The sequence below is a fragment of the Bos taurus genome, chromosome 14 (genome assembly GCF_002263795.3).
Source record: "Bos taurus isolate L1 Dominette 01449 registration number 42190680 breed Hereford chromosome 14, ARS-UCD2.0, whole genome shotgun sequence".
NCBI lineage: Eukaryota > Metazoa > Chordata > Mammalia > Artiodactyla > Bovidae > Bos > Bos taurus.
In genome coordinates, this window is record NC_037341.1 from 1,660,499 (window position 1) to 1,676,543 (window position 16,045).

General features: G+C 51.6%; 1 protein-coding gene across 3 annotated transcripts; it reads left to right on the top strand.

The window, feature by feature from the left end:
- Positions 1 to 9,241: 9,241 nt before the first annotated feature.
- Positions 9,242 to 14,862, top strand: LYNX1 (Ly6/neurotoxin 1). 3 transcript variants are annotated; one of them, NM_001046221.2, is made up of 4 exons: positions 9,242 to 9,312; positions 10,249 to 10,450; positions 10,642 to 10,743; positions 10,951 to 11,339. In NM_001046221.2, exons 2-4 carry the CDS (start codon positions 10,399 to 10,401, stop codon positions 11,145 to 11,147), a joined length of 351 nt encoding a protein of 116 aa, NP_001039686.1. In that variant the 5' UTR covers positions 9,242 to 9,312; positions 10,249 to 10,398; the 3' UTR covers positions 11,148 to 11,339. The 3 variants fall into 3 exon arrangements, with proteins under 3 accessions (NP_001039686.1, XP_005215253.1, XP_059749210.1); XM_005215196.5 differs by having other exon boundaries at positions 9,278 to 9,508; positions 10,951 to 14,862; XM_059893227.1 differs by lacking the exon at positions 9,242 to 9,312 and adding an exon at positions 9,453 to 9,705 and having other exon boundaries at positions 10,951 to 14,862.
- The last annotated feature ends 1,183 nt before the right edge of the window (positions 14,863 to 16,045 follow it).

Consider the following 16,045-nt stretch of genomic DNA (forward strand, 5'->3'; position numbering starts at 1 on the left):
GACACTGTTTCCACTGTTTCCCATGAAGTGATGGGACCAGACGCCATGATCTTAGTTTTCTGAACATTGAGCTTTAAGTCAACTTTTTCACTCTCCTCTTTCACTTTCATCAAGAGGCTTTTTAGTTCCTCTTCACTTTCTGCTTTGGTATAGTTTTCTTCAATTTCTTGTGCTTGAAGTTTACTGAACTTCTGGGTTCCATGGGTTTGATGATTTCCCTGAGGGGAATTCAGGGTGGAGGAAAACAGGATACTGGCCCTAGATAGCTAAAGTGGAGATGTTAGTCACTCAGTTGTGCCCAACTCTTTGGTATCCCATAGCCTACCAGGCTCCTCTGTCCATGGAATTCTCCAGGCAAGAATACTGGAATGGGTTGCCATTCCCTTTCCCAGGGGAATCTTCCTGACCCAGGGATTGAACCTGGGTCTCCTGCATTGCAGGCGGATTCTTTACCCTTTGAGCCACCAGGGAAGCCCCAGTAGTCCTCAGCAGGGTCCCCAAATAAAACATTAACTCATGGCTTTTAGGTTGTGCCGGGCTCTGTTTTGCTTTTCAGTCGACACGAGGTTTGTCCTCCAACCTTGTGTGAGCTCTGGGAACTCTTCCTAATGTTTTACCTCTCTTTAATTTTCATCAGTTTGATTACTGTGTACACTTGTGTTCCTCCTTGGGTTCATCCTGCCTGGGACTCTCTGCACTTCCTGGACCTGGTTGACTGTTTTCTTTCCCACGTTAGGGACCTTTTCAGCTATTATCTCTTCAGATATTTTCTCGGGTCCTTTCTCTTTCTTTGTCTTCTCCTGCTGCTGCTGCTGTTGCTAAGTTGATTCAGTCGTGTCCGACTCTGTGCGACCCCATAGACGGCAGCCCATCAGGCTCCCCCGTCCCTGGGATTCTTCAGGCAAGAACACTGGAGTGGGTTGCCATTTCCTTCTCCAATGCATGAAAGTGAAAAGTGAAAGTGAAGTCGCTCAGTCGTGTCTGACTCTTAGTGACCTCATGGACTGCACCCTACCAGGCTCCTCCGTCCATGGGATTTTCCAGGCAAGAGTACTGGAGTAGGGTACCATTGCCTTCTAGGACCCCTATAATGTGAAATGTTGGCACATTTAATGTTGTCCCAGAGGTCTCTTATGGTGTTCTCATTTCTTTTTATTCTTCTTTCCATATTCTGTTTTGCTTTAGTGATTTTCACCATTCTATCTTCCAGGTCACTTATCCATTCTTCTACCCTTGTTATTCTGCTATTGATTCTTTCTAGGGTATTGTTCATCTCTGTTGTTTCTTCTTTAGTTCTTCCAGGTCTTTGGTAAACATTTCTTGCATCTTTTGCATTCTTTTTCCGAGCTCCTGAATCATCTTCACTGTCGTTATTCTGAATTCTTTTTCTGGAAGTGAAAGGTTGTTGCTGAACCACAAAAGACGCCGGGATTCTTGGCCTCTGGAGGAAAAGAATTCAATCCGGGGCCAGTGACGAGGCCTGATTGCTCAGAACTTTTGTGTCATAAAGTTTTATTAAAGTATAAAAGAGAGAAAGCTTCTGACATAGACATCAGAAGGGAGCAGAAAGAGTGCCCCCCTGCTAGTCTTTAGCTGGATGTTAGCAGTCTGCTAATGAGAGAAAGGAAATGTCTCAAAACTCAGTGAATGGTGCCAGGCTCCTCACCCACAACATGCATTGAGATAACATTGGCACCAAGTGAGTCATCCAGGGCGTATAAAACGATTGACATGAATCCTGAAGAAAAGCAGATTTCCATACAAATATATAGTTTCATTAACATAGATTAGGAGAACATAGATGAGTATAACAAACTAGTTTATCAAGTAGGTTCTGAGCCCTTAGGCGGAACTGACTTGAAGACAGAGTCTAGGGTAAATGCAAAGCACAATAACATAGCTTAAGACAAATATTTCCGTAAGGAAAATGCATTGGTTAGCTCAAGATTTAAGACAAGTTAAGTTCAGGTGGGACCAGGTGTCATTATGGCAACACAGAATTTTAAGAGAAACCTCTTTCTAAATTTGTATAGAGAAGGGAAAAAATATATATATAACACTGGTTTGTTTCCTCCTGCTGCTTAAGAGAGAGATAAAAAATGTCTGACACTTGCAGCCTCTTTTCTCCGTTTGGAGACCCCTGGCCTTCCTGCCTGTTACCCTCTCAGAAGATTGCTTATCTCCACTTCATTTAGCTTTTTCTCTGGGGATTTATCTTGTTCTTTCATCTGGAAGACAGTCCTGTGCTCTTTCATTCTGAGTAGCTTTCTGTGACTGCGGGTTTCCATTCTGGAGGCTGCGGGATTGTAGTTCTTCTTGCTTGCTTGCTTCTTGTAGTTTGTCTGCCCTCTGGTGGATAAGGCGAAAAGGCAAGCTTCCTGATGGGAGGAACTGGTGTCGGAGAAAATTGGGTCTCCCTCTGGTGGCAGACCATGCTCAGTAAAACTTAAAACCAATTGTCCGCTGATGGGCTGGGCTCCTTCCATGTTAGTTGTTGGCCTGAGGGGACTCAGCCCTGGAGACTACAGGCTCTACAGTAGGGCTAACGGCGATCTCCAAGAGGGCTCACACCAAGGGTCACCTCCCAGGACTGCTGCTGCCGGTGTCCCTGTTCCCGTGGCAAGCCACTGCCTACCCTCACCTCCGCAGGAGGCCCTCCAACACTCACAGGTAGGTTTGGCTCAGTCTCCTGTGGGATCACGGCTCCTTTCCCCTGGTTCCTGGTGCACACAAGGTTTCGCCTGTGCCCTGCAAGAGTGGAGTCTCTGTTTTCCCCAGTCCTGTGGAAATCCTGCAATCCAATCCCACTGGACTTCAAGCTCAGATTCCCTGGGGATTGCTAGTCCTTTTGCCGGATCCCCGGGATGGAAAGTCCGATGTAGGGCTCAGAACCTTCATTAGTGTTCGAGAACTTCTTTGGTGCTGTTCTCCCATTTGTAGGGTGCCCATCTGGTGGGTGTGGGATTTAATTTAATCATGATTGTGCCCCTCCTACCATTTCATTACGGCTTTCCTGGTGGCTCAGATGGTAAAGCGTCTGGCTGCAGTGTGGGAGATCCAGGTTCGATCGCTGGGTGGGGAAGATCCTCTGGAGAAAGAAATGGCAACCCACTCCAGTACCCTTGCCTGGAAAATCCCATGGAAAAAGCAGCCTGGTATATTACAGTCCATGGGGTCGCAAAGAGTCAGACACGACTGAGCGACTTCACTGACTCACTCACTCACTACCATCTCATTATGGCTTGCTCTCTGAGCTTGGATGTGGGTATCTTTTTCTGATGGGTTCCAGCATCCTCTGATCAATGGTTGTTTAACAGCTATTTGCGACTTTGGTTCTTTCAAGAGATTATCGAACGTCCTTCTGCTCCACCATCTTGAGCCAATCTCTTTTATTGTTACTCTGGCTGCAAGAATAACTATTTTTTCACAGTGACTGATGATCCAATCTGACTGAATGTTCTAAACTCTCTAATATTTTTTGATGGAACTTCCTAAAAGCAAATTCTGATGAACTTCTTTTGATCTCTGACTAACTTTGGGGTGCTTCAGAGGACTTTTGAGGCATCCCAAAGAAAGATATTAAACTAATTAGGTTAATTTGGTATGTTAAAGGTGCATGGGAAATACTGTCAAATAAGTAATAAATCTTCTCAGGTTATATTGTGTGGTAAATGTTACTAATGGAGATAATCTAGAAATTATATAGAATTCATAAAGATTTAATATGTATTGGTAAAATATTATCAGTCATAATTCTAGTTACTGTCTATCACATGTCACAGTAGTAACCAAGTTACCTTGTCAGTTTCATTGTAATCAGATTTTATACCTGCCTTCTTGAGCCTTTTTTCATTATAGAAAGATATAGTTTCACTCTGATGCCTTTACAAAAATACTACCTCTTCAAGATTTATTGAAGGGTCTTTCTAAGATTAAACTAAAATTAACTAGATGAACAAATTTTGTTATCAACAATGAACTGATACCAGACGGGAATCTGGCTTTCTCTGTTAAGAGAATAAAGTTTTCTTGGAATGCAGCTTTTAACAACAGGCTATACAGATTTCTTTGCCTTCAAGTGATTTATATTTGTTTTTAAAATCTTCTGTTACTTTGATAAAGTAAATGAGTATTATTTCACAATGATTTATGAAGATTATGGCACGCATAGATAAAGCTCATTCTGTGTCTACAAAAAATTAACCCCTTGTTGTCAGACTTTTGCTATCCTGATATCCTTAAAACATGACAACAGTCTACTCCTAAATCAGGGAATTTAAAATGAATAAACAATAACTGTAAACTAAAAAAAAAATCAAGCGTATGGGAAATCCAAGACGGCTGCTTGGCTTTTTCCCAGCTCCCTGACAAACCGCATTTCCTGTCTGAAGGGTTAAAGCCTTCCCTGGTTTCAGGGCTGATGTCCTCACAATGAAAAAGAAAAGGTTAGAAAATATGTTTCCCATCTGGAATATAATTTCTACAATCTCTAGTGATCAAGACACCCACTTAACTGGACAAATCATAGTAACCTTAAGAAAAAATTCACAAACTTCTTGAAATTATCCCTGTCACTATGATCTTCAATCACTAGGCAGGGTCAATGCCACTAACGGAAAAACTGGACTCAAACAGAACAAAGATTAATTATATGGGATTCAATGAACAGCTAAATATGATTATAATTTTTATGACTTGTCTGACATACTAATGCCTTCTAATCTGTTTTTCAGATATAGAAAAGCCCTTTTCCTCAAACGACTTTTGATTTATAAAAATCTGGTAATAAACACCTGTGGATAAAATTAAAATATTTTTCTTTTCTCTCTGCCTGATTTCTTCAAAAATTGGAGGCCCTTGAGGTCTAAGCAACTTTATCAAGTGACTGGAAAAAACTGTCTCTTGACATATACAAGAATCTAGATGTTCAGTTCAGTTCAATTCAGTCACTCAGTCGTGTCCGACTCTTTTCGACCCCATGAACCACAGCACACCCGGCCTCCCTGTCCATCACCAACTCCCAGAATCCACCCAAACCCATGTCCATCGCGTCGGTGATGCCATCCAGCCATCTCATCCTCTGTCGTCCCCTTCTCCTCCTGCCCCCAATCCCTCACAGCATCGGGGTCTTTTCGAATGAGTCAGAACCAAAGGAAGAGATGTGTTTGTTATTTGCTCAGTCATGTCCAACTCTTTACAACCCCGTGGACTATAGCCTTTCAGGCTCCTCTGTCCATGAAATTCTCCAGGCAAGAATACTGGAGTGGGTAGCCATTCCCTTCTCCAGGAGATCTTCCCGACCCAGGGATCAAACCCAATTCTCCTGCAATGCAGGCAGATTCTTTATCATCTGAGCCACCAGAGAAGCACAGGTAAAATCTGAAGGCTTAAAAGAGCCTATATGAGCAATTACATTTATATGAATAAGCAGGCCATGTTTATTGAAACCAGACTTATTTGGAACAAATCAGCCTTGATTTGGCTGGATTTAATAAAAATGAGGATAATCTAGAGAGAAAAACTTTATTTCAATAGTATACCTTTGTGGATATTGAAGTTTTATATTTACTGAGGCTTTGCTATGTCCAAGATGACTCTTTGTTGTTCTGTTAAGCTATTATAAGATTTAATTGAATTAGTAGAAGAATATTCGGAGCTTGTTTCTGAAGCTAATCACAATAATCTACCTTTGCATGAAGATCAGATGCCCTGTGATTTACAACTAAGAGATTACGGATGCTAGAAAAGGCGTCTTTTAAAGGACTGTCTCCAAACTAAATAAAACGACCCATATCAGGCACTCTTAACTAGTACCTGTGGGACAATACTGAAGGGAACTGACTCTTGAAAATTCATATTTCCCACTTGAGAAAGGCCTGTGCATTGGCCTGTCTATAGAAAAGACTATTGACCCCAAATAACACCCATATTAAGATGAGAAGAAGACAACAGTAGAAGACAGCTGATTTTAAAATCTGGACCAAGCCTGTAAGAACCATCCAACTAATCCAACTGCACTGTCTACCAAATGGTTGTCTTCCTATCAAAATGGAAAGTTATCGTTTTACTTTTAACCATGCTTTTGACCCCAATGTTCAGGATTAAAAAAGAAAATTCTCTAGTGAAGCTGTCACAGACGTGTATCACTGCATCTTTTAAGTGCACTGCTTAAAGCACATGTACAGTGCTTGTGTGACAATTGGGGATAAATGATGAACAGCATAGCCTACAAAGCACTTCCCCATTCGCGTATCTCTGAGCCGATTCACGATATCTGATTAGTTTCCCCCCAACATGGACAAGTAGGCAAACATGTAAACAAAGAGGTCTGTAGCACCGAGGGAAGTAGACGGACCAGAGCAGGTAACTGTGTCACTCTGGCAACACGGGAAAAATATATTGATGGCCAATGCCATTTATGGAAAGATTTGCAATCAAAGGGGGAAAATGATGGAAGAAATTTTTGCATGTTCAAGTATGGGAAATCATTCTGGCTTATACATGATTGTTTTGAACTTTAGGCTAACCAAAACAGCCTGTTTGTGGCCTATTAAACATGCATTGTACATCTGCTTTACCCATTAAAAATTACATGGAAAAATCAGAATGGAATAACTGTGGTTCAGACATCCAAAGTGGAACTAGATTGTCAGTGTGGATATGGGTTCAGACATATTTCTGGATTACTGAAAACTTGAGTTCTCTAAACTTCATCAGACTTGAGGACACCATCAGCCATTTTTAAAACAGTACCTACTAGCGGCTGCCAACTGCAACCTTATGGTCTTGAGGTCTTCTTGTAACTATGAAATCTTTATCCTACTTTAAAAACAATAGTTTTTGAACTGTGGTGCTGGAGAAGACTCCTGAGAGTCCCTCGGACTGCAAAGAGATCAAACCAGTCAACCCTAAAGGAAATCAACCCTGAATATTCATTGGAAGGACTGATGCTGAAGCTGAAGCTCCAATACTTTGGTGACCTGATGCAGAGAGGTGACTCATTGGAAAAGACCCTGATGCTGGAAAAGAATGAGGGCAGGAGGAGAAGAGGGCGACAGAGGATGAGATAGTTGAATGGCATCACTGACTCAGTGGACATGAGTTTGAGTAAACTCAGGGAGATAGGTGAAGGACAGACAAGCCTGACGTGCCACAGTCCATGGAGTTGCAAAGAGTTGGACATGACTAAGTAACTGAACAACAAAAACAGTAGCAAATGAGACAACTCAACCTACAGCCTCCCAGCAAAAGACTACTTGGTTACTGAATATATGTAAAGAGCAAACACTCCAAAACTTATTTTTCCTGGTTGCCATCAAAAGACAGGAAGACTTCTTTGAAAAAGACTACAAAGGTGTGTTTTAACCATTATCTTCATTGCAGTTATGTCTAATAATTTTCAAATGGTTGTCCAGGTTGCTAGAGCAAAGCAATCAAAGAGATACAACATTTTCTTAATACAAAATATTGACGTCAATCTTGAACTCAAGATTATTTCCAACTCTGTGTCCATTCCCCAAATTAGGCAGGACTACAAGAATCCCAGGGACGGGGGAGCCTGGTGAGCTGCCGTCTCTGGGGTCGCACAGAGTCGGACTCGACTGAAGCGACTTAGCAGCAGCAGCAGCACTCCCCACTTCAGCAGGACATAACCAGAGCAGTTGTTATGTCATTTCCCTGAGGAAAATTGAAATAGAAACAGAACAGAAACTAAGTTCCTCTGCCAAGTTTACAATTAACCTCTCAATCTAGAACTTCGTCCCTTTCTTGTTCTGCATCTGTTCCTCCTCAAGATTGAGGAATACCAAAGAAAAGGTGGAACTTGAAACCATCTACAAGACCCTGTATCCTTGTCTTTGGAAGTAAAATTCTGACTCGGGAGTTAAAAATTGGAAATGTGAAAATGTAGAAACGAAGAATAGCTGTTGGGTTGGGGAACTGGTAATGATGTAGACTGTAATTCTGCCCCATAGCAGAATTACCAAACTCCCAGATCCCCGAAAGATCTTCACGAAGGCCTGACACACATTCCTAACTTGTTTTACAGGAAGCAGACCACCCCATCCCCGCCTAGATGAAAACTGCTGACCACAAGGACACAGACCCTAGACTGGCTGAAACCAGAAGGTTGATGATGCTTGAAACTCCACCCTGACACCAGCCAATCCAAGACTTGTCCAGGAGTTGATCATGCTCCTTGAACACTATAAACTCCTCACCACCCGCTCCAGGGTGGGCCAGGCTGTCTTGAGGGCACTAGCCCACTGTGGCCCCCTTTGTCTGGCAAAGCAATAAAAGCTCCTCTTTTCTGCTTCACCCCAAACTCTGTCTCTGCATTTCTATTTGGCAGCAGTGAACAGAGGCTGAGTTTGGCAACGCCCTTAATTCATCATGATCTGAGGATGAAGGCCACAACACACACAGGTTTCCACACCCTTGCATTTATTTTATGCCTCATTAGATTGTCAGCTTTATGATGTCAAGAATATTTGGGAATGTTTGTCAGTTTTATCCCCAACACCTGTCACCTGTGGCATCTCAGTGACTATTTGGCAAACAGGGTGACCAACCATCCCAGTCCCTCCAGAGAGAGTGCCCACCTCACTTTGGAGGCTCAGTGCCTAGGGACCCCAAAATGGCTCAGCTCTTTGAAAGAAAAATAAAATTTAGGGTCAAAGGAAATGTATTCTTTTCTCACATTAGAAAAAAAAATTAGAGCCCATGAAAGTCTTAAATTTTGCCTTAAACATTATTATTAATGTTTAAGGGAGTTATGAAACAGTGGACTCCTTTCAAGACTTGCTTTAACCCTGTGTTGGGTGGGACCAGGTGTGGGGAGGAGGCCCAGAAATGCTGGGTGGCTTGCGGAGGTCACACTGCAGGTAAAGGAGGGCCAGGTTGGGGACGCAGAAGCTCGGTCCAGAAGTCGGCTCCACTCCACCTCCACCCCTCCCTGTTAAACTGAGTGGAAGGAAGGAGGGGACGCACGGGCTGCTGGGGTGCGGGGCTGACTACAGAGAGAGCGAGGCAGGGCCAGACGTGTCCCGCGGTGCGCGTGCGTCCGAGTGTCGCGTGGGTGTTCCCGCGGGGCCTAAACGCCTGGGCACCATGGACTGTTGCCAGGGGTCCCAGCCCCGCAAGAGGGACGAGCCCGCGGGCCGGCCGGGCGGGGCGGGGCGGGGCCTGCAGTGAGGTCACCGGCGACGGGCGGCTCTGCCGCGGGGGCGACAACGCGGCGTGGTCTCTGCGGGGCGCACGGAGGGACGGCCGCGCTGTCAGACCCGAGTTGCAGGGGCTGGAGAGCGGCCACGGGTGAGTCCCAGGCGCAACGGGGCCTCGGTGTGGTGAATGAAGGTCATGGTTGAGGTCATCCCCCAACTTGGGACCGCAGTCTCGGGGGCGGGGCTCCCCTGGAGAGGGCGGGGAAGAGCTGGCGCTGCGGGCCCGGCCTTACTCAGACCTTCTGTACCCCGAGGGGGACGCCCTGAAAATGGGTCATGGAAAACGGGTTTGTTGTTCTCTGGAAGGGGAGAGTCTGATTTAGCCCCCCTTGGCGCAGAGGCGGGGCTGGACTGTCTCCGCGCAGGGAGGGAAGTTGTCGGTTTCGCCCAGAGCCTGTCTGGAGAGGGGGCATCTCCGCTCCAGACAGCGGATCCGGCTGGGAAGTTCTTGTCCTGGCAAGGGCCCCCCTGCAGTCCTTTCAGAGTGCGTCCCCTGCAGACTGGACAGAGCTGCAGCCCACCAATGCCGCGAGCCCGGCGGTGGCGGAGGGCTCCAGAGGCCTCCCAGGAGAGGGGCCCCTGCTGAGCCCTCAAAGTCCGTGCAAGGACACACCAGAGGCACAGGGGAGGAGAGCAGTGAGGCTAGACCTGCTCCCGGGCCCAAGGGCGCCCTTGTACTCAGGGTCCTGGGTTGGGGAGGGCTGGGTGCCAGCTCCCTAGGGCCCCTGCCCCAACCATCCCTAGGGAGGGTGTGGGTTCTGGCCTAGCATTCAAGCTTTCTCCTCCAGCCTTCACCTGGCACCCCACCCTAGCTGTGGCACTGCCTCATCTGGTGTGCACGGGTCTTGGCCTTTTGCAGGCACTGGTGTCTCTCATTGAAGCATCCCACCCTGCTTCCTTCTCATCTCATTCGTGTCTCCCTCTCCAGGAAGCCTTCCAGGCTGAACTGGGTGGCCCCTCTGCCCAAGCCCCCTGTGGGTGCCTCAGGCCCTGCTATGACCTCCCGTCCTTGCTCCCTTCTCTGCAGGAATACAGCGCCTCCAGTTGACCAGGAGCTCCAGGGGGGCAGGGGATTGTCCCACCCTCTCTGTGCCCTGCCCCAGCCCTGGCCTGAGTTGAATCAAGGACCAACCGCTCTCCACATCCCTGCTCTCACTCTGCCCTCTAGCCCCTGGCCATGACGCCCCTGCTCGCCCTGTTCCTCGTGGCCCTGGTGGGCCTCCCTGTGGGTAAGATGGATGGAGAACATAGGGATGGACAGACCCACCTTTGGGGTCAGCCAGGCTGAGCTGGGGGGATGGTGGCAGAAATCCCAGTGACCACCTCTCCTTCCAGTTCTTCCTGGGGAAGGTGATGGGACCCGGGGGCTGATCTCCCTGTTCTCTGACCCCCTCTCCCTGCGGCCCCTCCCCGGCCGCAGCTCAGGCTCTGGACTGCCATGTGTGCGCCTACAATGGGGAGAACTGCTTCAACCCCATGCGCTGCCCGGCCATGGTCTCCTACTGCATGACGACGCGCACTTGTGAGTTCCTGGGATGCTGCCCCAGCTCTCTCTGGGGAGCACCGGGGCGGGGCAGAGGGTAGAATGGGGGAGGCTGAAGAGGGAGGCTCCCACCTGCTCCAGGATCCTTTCTGGGAGCCCCAGGCAGAGGGGATCCTGGCCTAATGGCCCTGCATGCTTGGGTTGGCCCCTCTCAGGGTCCTGGCCTGCCATCCCCCCCCTCTGCAGACTACACCCCGACCAGGATGAAGGTGAGCAAGTCCTGTGTGCCCAGCTGCTTTGAGACTGTGTACGACGGCTACTCCAAGCACGCATCCACTACTTCCTGCTGCCAGTATGACCTCTGTAATGGCGCTGGCCTTGCCACCCCCGCGACCCTGGCTCTGGCCCTTATACTCCTGGCCACCCTCTGGGGTCTGTTCTAAAGCCAGGGAGGGCAAAGCCCTGAGCAGCATAGCCCCACCCTCTCCCCCTGCACCCCTCACCTACCCTCTGCCCTCCCCGGACCCCCCAGCCACACCCAGGACTGTCTGCAAGAGGACTGGACCTCCCCCAGCCACCCTGAGGTCTGCTTCCCGTTTGTGATCTGGTTTCCTAAAGGCTGATGTGGGACTACACCTCCCAAGGCTTCTGGCTTTGACGAGGCAGATAAGCCTCTCCTCATCCAAGGATTGGAACATGGGCACAGTGTGCTGTTGGCCCAGGAACACTGATTTGAAGGGGCCCTTTGGCCCCTCTGCCTTGTAGGTGTGCTGGAGGGGGAGGGACGATCGGGGCCCCGGGGGTGGGGGCCGGTTCCAGGAAGTAGGCTCTCCGGGGCTCCAGGAGGGCTGCCTGGGGCGGAGGGGGCTGGAGGGCAGAGGGAGGCAGGCCTGGGCCCCTGGGCTGTGGCAGGGGAGGGACTAGCTCAGCCTGAAGACGCCCCTGAGGGCCCTCCGGATCCTGCGCTGGGCCCCTGCGCAGGACTTGGGTCTGGATAGATCAGGCTATATTTGGTGGAGCTTGACAGCTGATCCCGGGGCTATTTTTGGGCCGGCCAGGAGGGAAGGGTGCCTTCCGAAGCCTGGCCTCCTGCCTTAAGCAGGCCTGGCGGAGGGCGCCCTTTTACGGAGTGAACTCTTGCCGGGTGCCCGAAAGGATTCACCCAACCCCGTCGGACACGGACACGCGGGGGCGGGAGCGACGCCCTCTCCGGACGGTCTGGCCGCACTGGGCGGGCTGGGCCGGCCGGAGAGGAGGGGAAGGCGGACTTCGGGAGGCCGGAGAGGCAGAGGACGGGAGGAGGGATCACAGCAGAAGGATCGGGCCTTGCTCCCTCCGCGCGCAGTGGGCGTTCCCTCGCCCCTGGCCGCGGGCGATCGCAACAGGGTCCCGACTGAAGGGGAGCGTGGTGCGCCGGCCTCGGGCCCGAAGGCCACACCAGCTGTCCCGGGGGTTTCGCGGCCCCTCGACTCTGACCCTGCCCGCGGGGAGGCGAGAGCTCTGCACCGGCTGGAGCGCTTCTGCCTCATCCCTAGGAGCAGCTCTCAGCTGCCCCCAAATCACGCTGGGCCTCGAGACCCCCAGGGGCCCAGGAAGAGTCGCGTCCGACTCTTTACGACCCCACAGACTGTAGCCCCCCAGGCTCCTCTGTCCTTGGGATTCTCCAGACCAAGAATACTGGAGTGGGTTGCCATGTCCTTCTCCAGGAGATCCTCCTGACCCAGGGATGGAACCTGGGTCTCCCGCATTGCAGGCAGACTCTTTACCTTTTGAGCTACCAGGAAAGCCCAGGGACCCAAGAAAGCTTATCATTTAAAGGGTACCCACCCACCCAGGTGAGCCCCACCCCTCCAGGTTGCGGAAGCCCAGGTCTGTCTGCTGAGGGGCCAAGGGGCAGGAGCGCCTTCCAGCCGGCACAGCCCACACCCCACAACTCGTGGGGGTTGTCCCTGGAACTCAGAAGCTTTGGCCGCTAAGCGTGGCCCCTGTCAGGGGGACCTGTGCTGGAAATTCTTTCCTGAAAGCTTCCCTCTGAGACCCCCAGACGTCAGGGACCTGGACGCTCTGGGGAAGCCGAGGCAGGAAGTCCTTAGCTGGGGCTGGGTTGGACTTCGCAGAGGGCCACGAAGCAGAAGGACCGCACCCGAAGGAGTGCTCAGCCCAGGGAGCGACCGGGTGTCCCGCCCAATCTTTGTGAGCCCCTCCCTGGAGGAGGCTCGGAGGAAGCCTGACCACCCCACCCCCAGCTCCTCTTCCCACAGCCCCCAGGAGTGGGCCACTTCAGGGAGGAGACCAAACCCCCCGCTGCACGTGCAGGCTAATAGCGGGGGCAGCCGCGGGCAGACCACTCTGCTGACTCAGCATGAGAGGCCTGGGAAGCTGGGTCACTGACAGCTTGTGCAAGCGCTTTGTCCCGGGTCTAGTGGCTCCTCGGCCAGACCGGTCATCCCTCCCCCGGCCCAGTCCCAGCGAGGATGTGGTGGAGCCCTGCCTCCAGTGGCAGCTGAGAGTGCTGTGTTGGGGGCCGGAGGGAGCATCTTACTCCTGCCTCCTGCATCCATCTGTCCACGCTGACCCGGGCCCCTGCCAACGCCCATGGCACTGCCGCAGTGCCAGGGACCAGTCTGCCCACACCACCCGCACAGATGGTTCTGCCTGGCTGGGGGAGAAACCCAGCACAGAGCTGTGGGAAGATGTTCCCCTCCTGCCCAGGCCCGGCCCCTGGTGGGAAGTGTGTGGCTTTGCACAGGCAGGAGCACCAGCAGAGCCTTGGACACCAAACAGGTGAACTTGCCGGGACTGACTGTCCAGAAGGTTAGTAACTAACAGCTGCCAGTTTCCCTGCAGTTGTGGCTCTAAGCACTCCAGCACAGCCCTACGTGTAGGAGCCGTCACCTGCCCCTTTCACAGATAGGGAGACTGAGACAGAGAGATGAAGTGGCTGCCCAAGGCGGGCTGGACTTCTTGCCCTGCTCCACCACACCCCCAACCCAACCCCACCGCACCCCGCCCCACCCCCACCCCCACGCACCCCGCCCCACCGTGCAGTTGCTTCTCCCATCAGCTGGGAGAGAAAGGGGAAGCTGGGAAGGTGGGTTAATAAGTTTAAGAGGATTTTAGCATGTAAAGTAATTATAACAGCTTCAGGTCAGGAAAGCTTAGAAGAAAAACATTGGAGCTAGGTGTGAGAAGCCATAAATGCCACAGTCAAGGGGTTCAGCCCGGTGTGTGGGCGCTGGACCAGGGTGGAAAGCAAAGAGGAGGGCAGAGGGGCGCCCAGCACCGCAGGCTTGTCTGGGCCAGACCCCTTCCCCACCTGTGTCAGGGCCGTGGGGCCCCAACAGAAACGAGAGCCTCGCAGGGCGGGCTGTGGGCAAGCTCATCCTTGCAGCTCTTGGCGGCATCTCAAGTCCGGAAGCAGCCTGTGCGTCCCAGTAGCGGCTGCCTGAGCAGGTGAGGCCCTCTGTGGACCGCCCTCCCTGGGCTCCTGCGCCATCCGTCTGTCTGGAGTCCAGCTGAGAAGCCAGTGCCAGAGCTCTGACCCAGAAACCGGACTGGTTCTGGCGCCATCATGTAAGGAGGGCATGGGTGCCCCGTGGCTGGTGCCCGGGTGTGGACGACGCTCCAGAGGGGAGGTCGGATGGCTGCTTCTCCTTTTCCCTTTGTAGCGTGTGATTTGTGGCAATGAAATGTGTCTCTTCATGATTCTAACCCTCTGAGAAAGGTGGAAAGAAACTGAAAGGCCTCTTTCCTTTCTATCCCAGCCCCCCCACCCCCCGCCAAGTTTGTTGGGTCCTGCCGCTCAGGCTGACCTGGAGCTGCTTCTTCACATCTCCGAGCCTCAGTTGTTCTGTGGTTAAAATGAGGACGATAGCGCCCACCAAACTGGGGCCTGGTGCGAGTGAGGGAGGCTGTGGCTTAAGTGCCCACCCCGGGCCCGGCACACCGGAGGCCCCAGGGGAATGAATGGACGGACGGATGAACAGATGGTGCCCTTCCCCTTCAGTCCACTTGCTGAGGTCCAGGCACTTCCCAGGCCCATGCCCCAAGCCTTGCCACTATGGGGCATGGAATAGCCTTCAGGCTATGGCCCCCCTCTGTGTACACCAGAGATGTCATTTGTACCTCCTCAAGCCAGTGAATAAATGAGTGAATACATGTACCTGCTTTCTTTCGGTCCTCACCAGCCACCCAGTTGCACTCAACCCCGGTGGTCTGGTCTGGCTGGTCCTGCTGGCTCTGTCCCTCCTAGACTCCCACCTACCCTGGTTCTCCCAGGCTTGGCCCTGGAGCCAGCCCTGGACCAGGGCAGATGATAACCCAGGGGAGGGGAGCCAAGCAGGAAAGGCAGGAGAAGCCCCGGGGCTCACTGGGACCAGCCCTGGTTCTGGTTCCCAGGAAGTGAGACCGACCTACCAGCTCACCCAGCTGGCCCCTGGGAAAGGCTGATGGGGCTGGAGAGGAGGCAGGACCCCAGGAATCCACCCAGCACCCAGCTTTCTACTCCTGACACTAGCTAGTTCTTCCTCTGCTGGGGGGCGGGGTCTGAGACCGACCATCCCAGAGGGGCCCACCAGGTAGAGGGAAGGACAAAAGCCACTCTCGGGCTGCCAGAGTGGACACACAAGGGCCCCTGGGCCGGCAGGACTGGCCCCTGCAGACGGTCACCTCTGCTGCCCCCACAGCACATCGCCCGTTTTAGCAGAATGGCTTGCCTGGCACGTCACTCCCAGGAGGTCTGGCTCCTGCTCTCAGGATCACTCTTCCGGGCTGGCACCCATCACGGGGCCTCTCTTAAGAGCAACGGCGTTTCTGCTCCTCGCCACCCCACCCCTCCCCAGCACTGGGCAAACACCCACAGGCCCGAGCAAACGGTCAAGATCATGACCATCATCACTCCCCAGGGGGCAGGCCTCTCAAGCCACCGCTTCTGGAGGGAGGCCCACTTGACCGATGGGAAAACAGGACTGTTGCTCTGGCTTTCTGGAGGACAACTGGTCCACCTACTCACTGCAGGCTGGCGTGCTGGTGAAGCTTCCGCTTTTGAGGCTTTGAGATTCATTTGCAAGCTTAGGGACAGGAGTGGGCTCGCAGGCCTTGGTGTAGGAGATACGTGGGCTCCCGGTTAGACATTCACAACTGGCCTCCTGTTTGCATCTCCTGAGGCAAAAGACAGGTAGTTTCCAGTTAAGGCGTTTACAGTCAGCCTCTCTTTTGCCTTCCAACAGGAAAGTAACAACAGAAACAGAGTCAATAGTCAGTGTTTTTCTCTCTCTTTTTTTTTTTTCCCAGTGTTTTTCTCTTGTGAATGCCTTAAGGCAATAGTCATGGCAAGGACAGA